General features: G+C 40.8%; 1 protein-coding gene across 1 annotated transcript in view; it reads right to left on the reverse strand.

Annotated features, from left to right (window-relative positions):
- The window catches only part of fbxw7 (F-box and WD repeat domain containing 7), a 141,145-nt gene that overhangs the window by 78,867 nt on the left and 50,256 nt on the right, over positions 1-12,022 (reverse strand). Inside the window, exons 3-4 of the mRNA XM_071519708.1 lie at positions 7,979-8,227; positions 7,023-7,562 (exon numbers count right to left, since the gene is read on the reverse strand). Coding sequence (XP_071375809.1) covers positions 7,023-7,562; positions 7,979-8,158 — 720 coding nt within the window. The 5' untranslated portion in view covers positions 8,159-8,227. The remainder of the gene's footprint in view (positions 1-7,022; positions 7,563-7,978; positions 8,228-12,022) is intronic.

Consider the following 12,022-nt stretch of genomic DNA (forward strand, 5'->3'; position numbering starts at 1 on the left):
GCATGTTTAGTTATAGAGCCAGAGAATAAACACTGGACTCAAAACTCCCAGTGCAGGCTGCTATACAGTAAGGGAAAACTAGCTTAGTGTTAATTACAAGCTTGCCACCTGTTTTGTATGTGAACCTGACCAATTTAACTGCTCAAAGTATCAAACCCAGGCATATAAATTGTACATTCACAATTTCCAACAATTCCCAGCACCTACACTAAGCTGATTACAACATCACACAAATGACAAAAATCATGAAGACCAAAGCCAGCCTGCTTAGGCGTATCCATGATTTTAGTCACAGTGGAGACAGAGCCATCTACTGACCAGTACAGGTAACAGCCACAGATAAGTGAATAAAACTAGATGGGCATCCAAAATGAATGGAACAATGTCCATGAACATGTCCCCCACTTGTCCCCCAAAAAAGTCCTCTTTACAGATACAGTATATAGACATATAGAAGTTCTCCACCTAGTGGTCACTTTAAAAAATATGTACTTTTAAACAGGTGACTGGAAAGCCAAAACAAAAAGATGGTCACCAATCTGCTCATCCAAATCCCAAACCTCTCCCATCACAGCTGCACCTAGTAAGTTCATGTAGTAAAGTATCCACATGTTGTTCCAAGCTGACAGATATAAAAAGGAGCTGCCTCATCTAAATCTGGAGGCATCCTGCAGCCAGAAAGGCCTTGGCATTGATGACCAGAAACATTGTCTGGAGCAAAGCCATGTTCAAAATGGACCTAAACAATGCCAGTGGCATACCAAGCCAATCACACACACACACAAACACCCCTACTCACTGTAACCATGCTTCACCTCTTATATACACCAGAGGTGCGTTTCGGCTAGGATCATCAACAGTGGCTCTTAGCAAATGAGCTTTAAAGGCCTGTAATCACTCCTATTGTCCCACGGATTAGATTTAGAAACGACACACACACACACACACACACACACACACACACACACGGCCTCCTGTCCAAATACTATACATCAGACAGATCTGCCAGGGTAGAAGGTTTGTATAAGATTCTACATGTCAGGGTAGGCCAACAAAGACAAAATGAATAAGCATATGTCCTATTACCCATCAATGCTGTAATGCTGTTCAGACCAAATACATTCCAGACAATGTAGTACATACACATTCCAAACATGAAGTTAAACGATCAGAAGCTATTCATTTAATTCCTAAAACTTAATATAATTTTTCTTTCCACTCATTTATTTTTAAACAAACTTAAGTATTGAAGACAAGCAGGCAGTCATGCCTGAGTCCTGTGCAGTGGTCTGCACCACAGATAACTGAGCACATCTCCCACTGAACACTCAGGTTCAGCTCCTGCATCAGCACCGCACATTCCTGAGCGTTCCAATACAACGATTCCATTTTAAAGTTCCATTGTTTCTCTCATTTCAACCTTATACTGCAGATGTGTCACTCATTGTTGTATACCTTTGACTAAGTTTCTCCCAAGGGACAGTAAGTGACAACATGGTGATGTTCGAATATTTCCAGTCTATCCAACTTTTGGTTTGTTTGTTTTTCAAATATTTAAAAGAAATTAAAACTGTCAAAATAGTTTCCCATCCTTTTTCTATACCTGCATATGAAACCTGACTTGAACTTTCTTTCCTACTGCCAATATCAAATAGCCTGGCTTCCCAGGGACTAATGTATATGACACAGTATACAGATATTAACACCTGCTATAGCTCAATGGCTAGGAGCCACATGTTAACCTAACACTCAAGATTCTGACATTCAACATGTAATAATATCATGTGATGGCCTTTTAGTACCTTTGAATAGAAAGGCAGCTGCTTAAAAAAAATAAATCTGAATCAAGTCCTGACTCAACTCCAGAATATATTTGTAGATTAGGTCTTCAGCGTTGTGAGGAACATTAATGTGCGGCCTGCATGTTGATTCATGAAGCTGCATGAGACACCATTTAATAGGTTAAAAATGATGAGTTCATTCTCCCTTGGGGTAGCTTGGCCCTATGCTTGAGTCCCTTTTCTCTGATGTTGAAACAGCAGGAGAGCTTGGCATTGGGTCAAAGGAGAGAGTGTCGAGTAAGAGGAGGCGGCGGAGGGTCTAATTCTGGTGACCTGAGTCTGCAGCACCTGGGACAGTGAGTCACCATCTGTCCTCCTTAAGACATACATGGAGAGCTGATTACCGGCACATGTTAGGTCTTTACAGGACTGTTTTTACATTCTGCTTTTAACTTTAACTCTCATACATCTAGTTCTCTCAGTTCACACAATTCTGCCACGTGTCATTCCGTGTCATCTATAACATATTGAGTAAGAGACTACAAACGCAGCCAACACATATCACCTAACCCCATATGCACTGATACATTCTTAGTCCAAACATAGGCACTGATCCTCTACTCCAACCCTGTTGCTCCTTGTTGTGACATACACACTCCAGCTGTCAAAATGTGGTGCGGACCTCTCACAGTTTGGAAGGCTGTATATGCTCTACAGGAGGCAGGTGTATAGATCTCTTAATATGCAACTTATGAATAGGATATCTGCCGCTATCTGATAAATTATAAAGCTTTTAGTGGAGAGAAAAAAACACAATATATCAAGTATATATACTGTATGTCTTTGTTTGGATTTGAATCCTACGTCTGCCAGAAAATGATTTCAGAGCATTCGTCCTGACCTCCACAGCACTGCACAAGGACATGCACAACAGATAATGGGTAATTAAAAAGCTAATATTCATGGTTAAGAATTCTGGTAACCCCAATAGCACATTTCGACCTCCACTGAATAAAGCAGCATGATGAAATATCTGCCTATTGAAATTTAAAATGCTATCAACTCATCAATAACTAATTGGACTCATGTTTATGAACATTCAGGCCTATGCCTGCAAAGACAGCTCATTTAACTAACAAGGACACAAGATCAGGGCTACTTCTCACATATTCCCAAAACAAGGCCTGAAATTTCTTTATATTTATATAAAAACGCAGGGTCACATATTATGTCACTAACGTGGCTTATCATTTGGTGCTGGTGCGGTTTAACATTAACTGACCATTTTCAACTACAGCTACTGTTGTAAGTGAAATTCAAAATGAATTTCTATGACTTAACTATTAGTGGTACAGCCCCATCACAAATAAGCCTGACTAAGGCTCCCCAAAACAAAACAAAACAAAAAAAAAAGTGCGCTAGACATAACCTCAAAATTATGCCACTGCATTTTCAAACAAGGAAGAACTTGCTTGCTACTTATCTGAAGTGTTAACTAGCTCAGTGGAAACAACCCATCGGCACATTTTTGCTAGGGAGCCAGGTTACTTGTCAATGTTCCCACAATTTTAATTAAGGGAATCAATTCTAAGACATTTCCAGAACACCAGAGAATAAATATAATCTCAGAAGTCTCATGAAATTTGCAAACAGTGGAATCAGCAGACAAATCTAATAGAATCGCAACGTAATAGCATATAGTGATGTTTCCCAAGATATACTTTTTTGTTGTTTTTAGACTTGCACATTTTCTGGAAAAATAGACCTCAAATTTCTAGGACATATGACAACCTTCTGAGTGATATTATTCCACCATTTATGCCAACCTCAGTTATTAGCCAGTATCCACTTGGACCTAAATGTCAGCAATCTAGGCTAATTGCTGAAAAAGCAGCATGACTGTAGCAATCGTGTCAAATGAGTTTGCTTCATGCACGAATGGAATGGAAATTCTGATACATAATTTACAGTGACTTAACATTGTTTTCATCAAAACAGGTTACTTATCATTGTCATAAATTGAACATTTCTCACTTAAATTCAGCTGTATTTACAATGGGTCATTTTTTATCTTCTAGCCTAAAAAACCTTTTTTTTTTTCAGGATTTGTTGTTCAATGCGTGAAGCCATTTACAACTTGAACAAATCCAGTGTCATTTAATTGGCAATGACCATCAGTGTGTGTCCATTACATCAAACACATGAAAATATCTATACATTACAATGTTTGTAATCTTTCTGCACCACTTCTAATTCCAAGCATACAACGGCCACAGCTGAACAACAGGTGTACACTCAACATCAAAGGAAAGACCACAGACATGACATACTATAATACATGAACATAAACAGAATAGCACATGCTCACCAATAGCAATGCAACCTTCTTCATGGCGCGGTTTCCCATTCCCAGAGCGGTGTGAGGAGACAGAGCAATGGCTAGAGAGCAATCATTAAGGCTGAAGAGTATGCTTGTCATACAACTCTGCTGATGACAAGTCTGTCACAGCTCCAGCACTCACTGATTGTTGAGATGGGAATAATTTCTCACATGCGCTCTATGCTGCCACTTTCTGTGTAGTTTTAAGAAGCGTCACTCCGCACACTGCTTCTACCCAGTAACAGAAAACAGACTGAAGGCCGCAAAGAAAACAAGTGGCACATTTCACACCAAAGGCCGTCTTAGGAAAAGCCACATGGCTCAGCATAAAAGACACATTCCAGGACCGTCTGTGTGGGGTTAGGGGACAGGCCAGCTACGCCTAAGTCCAGTCTAATGGGCGAGAGAGCCTGTTCAGGAGTACAATGTCACAGATCAAAAGATAAGGCTGACACTAGTCACATGTGTAGTGCTGAACGGAAAGGCACAGTTGTTCCTGTTTCAAAAAAATCCAAGGGATTGGCAAGTGAACTGATTTGGAACTGTAAACAGCTGATTTTATGTAAGCTAAGAGGCAAAAATGACAAAATAAGGAAATAACTGTATGATGCTGGTATCCTTTCATAAAATATTTCGTTTTTAGAAAATGTTTCTGTCAAACTTACAAATGCGGTTTTCGTTTGACCTTAAATTCACACTGAATTGTTTTTTGTTTGCCTTTTTAGCTCATTCTAACCATCATAACATACACCTATTTGACAATTTAGGCCAAAAAGAATGACAAAAATGTTAATTTATTATCAAAAGCTCATCACTTCCTGGAAAAATCAAAATCTTAAGTGGCTGCATCGTATACCAGGAGTTGTACATTAAAATGCTAACTAATAAATCCATCACAGATTTTTGAACAATCCCACCCCTCCACCCTTCCCATCAAATAAAACTGCATTTCTCTCCCTAACAGGATATCATATTGGTTTACACGTTTGAGTGATCCCTCCCTGTGTTATGTCCTGCCCCAATATCCTGTTTCAAAAGGAAATCATACATCACATTAAGGAAGCAAAACGCTCTCAAAATGCAGCTTCATTGCAACTTTTAAGGACTTTGGTGACCCCTTGCCCCCCTATTACAGCCATTAGACTACGTTATCAAAATTTTGAGAATTTGAGAATGATATACTGTAAATATTCTACACGTAGTATCTTTAAATTTCACAAAATGTAAAATATCAGCCTGTGGCATCGTTTCAGAAACACTTAAATTATAACTTGGCTATAGGTCAAAATCCTTGTCAGTGCATCACAAATTGACTGTAAAATGCGGAATGTCATGTTTAGCATCTGGCAACCCTCTTGGCGAGCATCGGCATTTCTGTTTCCACTATTCACATTCAGGTGGTATGAAGGCCACTGAAATATACTCACTACATATTATCTCATCAGTCATCATTGACACAAGACACCAGCATTGACATTCGAACACTGTTACTAGAAACCAGTGTCTTTAGAACCCAGCACATTAGTGCCGTTACCGAGGAAAGATCCATCTGGCAACCTGTTACATGTATCTTTTGAATGTCAAGCACGATTCAGACGGCCTATAACAGTTTCCAGCCACAGTGGTCACTCATCATGTCAGCAATCTATCTGTGAGGCATGGGCATGCTTCAAGTTTTCACAGCTCCTATAACAACCTTCTGTACATTGTACGCGTAAATTAAGTATCTACTGCAGGGCTGCTAAGCTATAATTATTTTGTACTTTCACTCCTCTATCACAGTGTGGTCTCACACTGCATGACAAATGGCCCTGGAACATGGCAGAAGATATTGGCTGTTGAAACAAAGTGCAGTGTCTCTTATTACTTTGAATTCTCCAATTTGTGACCAAACTCTGCTGCTGCTTTATTGACTGTGGTGAAAAATGCTAAATCAAGTACTAGTCCAGAACCGCCCATGTGTGTTTGCTTGCGCTGAGACACTCAGACAGCCATGTAATATGCTTTCTATAATTTTCATGTTCATCAAAACATTTAGGTAGTAGCAGTGCCCTGTAGATGGGGACATTGTCCTCTAAGAAGAGACTAGTCCCAACAAAAACATAAATGCTTCAGTGTACGCTAAAGGTGTTAATTTAAAAATGTCTCTGTATGTGGTAGTTTTCTATCTTGTCCAGTTAGTGAAGTGTTAGTGAAGCTAACCTGTGACAGGAACAAGCACCCTACATCAGAGCTATTCAGTCGTGTGCCATAGAGGGCCGAGCGTACACAGGTTTTTGTTCCAACAAAGCACACCTTTAACCAGAGAGGAGGAACTAATCAGTGAAATCACCTGGTGTAGTGTTTAGTTGGAACGAAAACCTGCATACAATCGGCCCTCCATGGCTCATGGTTGAATAGCCTTGCCCTACATCATCAACAGAGCCATCAGAGCCCTGCTTTAAATATAACTTGCATACCCCCTTTTTTACTCAGTGTTTCCTTGTTTTGACACATAACCAAGTGCTGTTATAGGTTGTTGTTTCAATATGCTAATCCTGCCAATAGGAGCAGTTGTGTGCCCTATCTAAGGGTACACAGCATGAAATTACAGTGCAGTAACATATTTTGGTCAAAAGAGGGAGCTATTGACTTAAATATACAGTAGAGATGGCTAGAATCAACAATAGCCCCTTTAGCTACAAGCCTACTGTATTCTGTGGGAAGTTTACACAGCAAAGATGTGATAACAGCCAGAACGACAGCTGCTGAAACCACTGTACCTGCTGTGGGAGGATGTGATGATCCTTTCCACTAAAGAGTATCTTAGAATCATGGAAAAGCATCAAAGATCACATGCAACTGACCACAGCTGTGCTTACCTTCTTGTTGGATGAGCTTTGGTGTGTGCAACCCGAGTCCAGGTTGTTATTGGGGGCAGACACATTGTTCCTGAGAGAGGGAGACCGCAGCCCTTCCTCCCCTTCTGCTTCCTCCTCCTCTTCCTCCTCCCTCCCGCTCTCTGCTGAGTGTTCAAAGTCATCACTGTCTTGGTCCATCTCTTCCTCGTCCTCATCCTCCTCCTCTTCATCCTCACCCTCTTCCCTCTCCTCTTCCTCCCTCCCTTGCTCCTCCCCTCCCTCTGTCCTCTCCTCCCCCTCCTCCTCCTCTTGCTGGCTGCTGCTGTTGTTGTTCTCCTCCTCCTCTTCCTCTTCTTCCTCCTCTCCCAGCTGCTGTCCTTGCAGCCGCCTCTGCTCCTCCTCCCACATCCATTGGGCTCCTTTCTCTCCTCCGTTTACTTCGTTTGGTGGGCCCCCTTCGTCTTCTTCCACTTCCGCTTCTCCCTGAGGGCCGTTGCTGGCTCCTGACTCGCTGGGTGCCCATGGTTGTTCTCTCTCACCGTCAACCTGCGCCGCCTCAGGCTGAGAAGAGCCAGACAAAACATACAATGCCTCTAAGGAATGCCATGATGAAAACATCAATCTGTAGTACTTGCACTGTCAGGCCTAAAATTTCCTAATAGGTTAGGATAGAGTAAGACCAAGACAAACACTTGAGAAAATAATTAGAATTTTAGGAAACACTAGTAGTATCCACGTAATAAAAAGTGCATTTTAATAAAAATCTAATAATTAACTTTTAACTTCACCTATGACTCTTAACACCTTAGCTGCAAATTTCCACAGAACTCCCACAGTCCTCTTTATATATTCTGAAACAACTATATGTCATTGCCACAAATGTGCTGTGGGACTGTACAAAGTTTGTACTTGTTCTTTCTTTATATTCTTCCATGCGACTACAATGCATGTTGATCAATGACGACGGGTGACATTACCCTGTGCTGCAGCTGCTCTTCCTCCTCTACAACCCGGTTCATGTGTTCATCTTCATCACCCTCCTCAGCCGCCTGCTGAGGTGTCCGGGCTGTGGAGGAGGCGTTACCTCGCGCTGCCGGACCCCCCGGCCCCCGTCTCCGCCTGCTGCTGCTGCCCCCCGACAGCAGATCCTGGTTCATTTCCAAAAGCCAGCTTGCTACCTCCTGGACCTTCGCTAGGCTGTCTGAGGAGGAGAAGGGCTTGACATGCTGAAAAGATACACAGAGAGAGGGAGAGAGGGGAAGGAAGAGAAAAATAAAATATTTGTTAATGTTTTGTTTTTTTCTGATATCTACAATGTATTCTACGGTAAAAACCACACTTCTGGTAAAGAGAAAGAATAAAGCTGTTATTGGATGTTATTGGAGTTTTTCAATACACACGCTCAGTTGCTGACTTGCTCCAAAAGAAAGAAGGAATAACCCTCTTCATCTTTTATTCATGGTTCAGAAATAAAACAATGGACATTAGCATTCGCTCTAGGAGCCAAACAATTGCTTTTCGACAGTAGACAAGAAAAAAGAGAAGGTAGGAGTGAGTGTGTTTGGCTTCAGATCACACAGCCTTGGATGCTCTGCCTCACACGCAGACGGACAGGCAGGCTAGCCTTGAGAGCTACTGGTATTCCAACTATCCAGCACAGCCAATAAACAAAGCCCAATCTGTCAAATATAAAAGCAAAAATATGGCGAATGTGTACCAGATCGAGTCCAATAATTGTTCTTAAGTTAAAAGTCTAAAAGCTTTGGATATTGAAAGGTCTAGAGTTATCGGGTTTTTTTGTTTTGTTTTTGAAGTCAAGTTGTCTATCTTCTAAATCCACTGTGTCGCCAATTTATGATGGCAAACCTACTGAATACACTAGCTAGTCAAATAACTTGCTTCTGAAATATCTCACATAATTATTTACAGAATTCGAGCACCAGCCCAAGAACATTATCTACAATGAGACAGCTTTTCTCTCTGACGCAGAGTCACAGACAGTAATGCAGACAAATATCCATCTCAAAAAACTGTCCTCGTCTGTCCTGCACCATCAAATCACCAATTACTTGTATGATGGGTTCAACCTCGTTCCACTCCACATTTCCTTTGGTTTACACACACTGAACGGCACAAATGTATATGGCTGCAGAGCTTTAATATGTAGTTAAACCATTAGACATGATGGGTGATAGCTAAGGGTTGACCGAGGGGGGCGACTGTGGGGAGGTGAAGGGAGTGCAGACTGAAGATCAGACAGGCTGGACTACACCATGAGGCCTCACTGTCGTATTCACTGCAACAAACTGCACAAGCAACATGACTTCACTACACTCAGACAAGACACCATTAGCTTGCTTACAAACAGGATTCTTACACCCAGTCATTGCAAAATGGCATACATTTACCAGACTTTAATTTCCTGTCTGGATTTAAATTCAGTTCAGTGTTCAGTAAGTTGTATGCCGATAGCAGCAACAGGACTGTCGACTAGGCCATATCGCTATGGCTGAAAGTTATTCTTCACAACAACAAATATCACAATATGTAAAGTGACAGTGGGTTTACAACTACATGTCCAATGGTGCAATTTTAATACTTTGCATCAGGGATGCAAATACCTCAGAGGTCAAAAATTTCTGTCAAGGTTAAGGGGTTGATTTTGCTCCTGAATAAAAGATGAATGGGTCAGACAGTAGATAGATCAGACAGTCAACTTGTATTTAAAACACTATTTTTGCCAGACAAAAAGCAGGAGTGAAATTGTTTTTCAGTCTTATTTTTCAACACTATAACCATATTTAAAAAAGAACACCACCACAAAGCAATAAAAACCCATTCTTCCATTTCTTCCGCTATAAGGATCAAATGGACTATTATAACTGAAATGTCATGATAATTGTTCAGTCGCAGTTATTTACAGAGATGTTTACCTGCAGTGTGAGTGTTATTGTGTTGATAGGATGTGTTTTAGGCCTAATCGCTTTTTGGGTTCAACTGTTTGAGTGTTTTAGTGTTTTTGCTGTGTGTTGGACAGCAGCGTTTCCAGCTATCTAGAACTACATTAAGCTCTACAGTGTAGTAAGTGATGACATATCGAACACAATCAATTGTCATGATGGCAAAAACTAGGAAAATATGGCCCAGGATGAGAGGAACTGTGCTATGTTCATTATCGAAAGTTATCGAGCTGGTTTTATGTCGTAACCAAGGAAAATTTAATCAAGATCATTATCTATATCATTTTATCTCGCAGCACTAGTCCAGTTCACCAAGAGAGAAAATTCTGAAAACCTGTGTTCAAAAGCCTTTTTCTAGTACATTTTTAAATAATGTATCAAAAAGTGACTTCTTAGGTGAAGTTAAAGTCATCACACAAATCTTTCTAAGGGTAACTTTGGTTCAAAGAGTTAAAAGTACAAAAACAAAGGCAATGAGCAGAGGAGTGTAGTAAATATACACCACATGAAGACTTCCAGTCGTTGGTTTGAGCCATCAAGTCACTCCAACAAATATTTATACATGAACACAGCATAAACTACAGCCACATTTACAAAGGGAGGGGGGCAGTCATAGAAACTGGATGACATGGAGAAAGAACGATGCAAAAGAAAGACAGACAAGAAGAGAAGTCACTAATCATGATTTTGACTGTCGAAGCACGTTTCCCTCCATCATTAGATGACCAATACCATTTGTAAACACCCCTAGCCTTTTTGTGTCATTTCCAAGACCTGGAAATGATCCATAGTTTGCCAGACTTTGCAAAATCTCTCATACAATACCTGGACAGGTCACTGTTGTTCGAGCTCCATCTAGATGTGACCCAGATCAACAGACAGACCGCTGCATGTGGACACACAAACAAACATCTTTTCTCCACCGACAGGAACCTCAATAGACCACAATGCAACACAGCCACAAAATGTTGCTAAGGGGCATGACTTGTTTTTTCGTGACTGGAAAAACTCGCTCTCTTGCTTTTACTACGCTATTGCTCTCTCCAACTACACAGCTGTCGAAAAAGCATTCTGGGAAATGTAGGAAATCCCTGACTGAAGTAGAAGATGTGACGAGGCAGACTGAGAGGAAAGCGGGTGCAACAAAAAGTAAATGAAAACTTGATCACAAAACAACTCCTGGAATGCACTGATCAACAGCATATGAGTATCCAAGGGTGGATATTTCCTTTAAGATGGGGAACGAACTTGCATTAAAGTCAAATTCCTTTGATAAATCATGGTTGGGGGGTGCATTGGCAGGACTTAATTCTTAGTGAAGCAAAGACAAATTTAGCAGTGGATTAAAACTTAGAATTGAATGAGAATGGGGAACACACAGAGTAAATGGAAAGGCAGGCACTTCTTCCTGACAGCGGTGAGATATCACAAAGTGTGTGAGTGTAAATTCCAACATGCAAGTAATACAACACAGTAATACTTTGATAGAAAGCCTCATCATGTGACATCACATTAGCAAACTGGACACCAAACACTCACGTTTATCAACCCAGAAGAGGTAAAAGACTTAACTTTAGTGAGTCCAACTTTCTCGCAACAGAGTACTCGTTTGTTAATATTTAGAAGATAGTTTTGTATTTCCCTTGTCACTTTCTGTGGGTGGAGAATTGTTGCTACCCAACACCAGAATTCAATTTGGGCAAATCCACAGGGTCTCAACTCCTGTTGATGGACACTCTTCTCTATTGCAGCCCCACTTTGTGATTTAGGCTGATATGTCAGGTGTATTTTTTACATAAACAGCTTAAGCAAAGTAGTCCTCACACCAAGAGAAGGCAAGGCTGTAAACGTTAAACAATTCTTCATAAAAGTTATTTTTGTTATGAACACCACAGACGTTTCGGCCTAAGTCTTCATCAGTGTGCAACAATGATGAAATCTTTAAGGTTTTCAGCCTTTTCCAGACTACTTATATTTTGCAGTTCACTGTTGGTCATGCAGTCGGAGAAGAGGAGCCTGGTTGAGTGCAATGTTTATTTTTGCCTATTGAATTGTACATAA

Source organism: Centroberyx affinis, unplaced genomic scaffold (assembly GCF_046629955.1).
Source record: "Centroberyx affinis isolate AG114_WGS23_722 - 3 ecotype Tasmania unplaced genomic scaffold, CSIRO-AGI_Caff_v1 ptg000723l_1, whole genome shotgun sequence".
NCBI classification, from domain to species: domain Eukaryota; kingdom Metazoa; phylum Chordata; class Actinopteri; order Beryciformes; family Berycidae; genus Centroberyx; species Centroberyx affinis.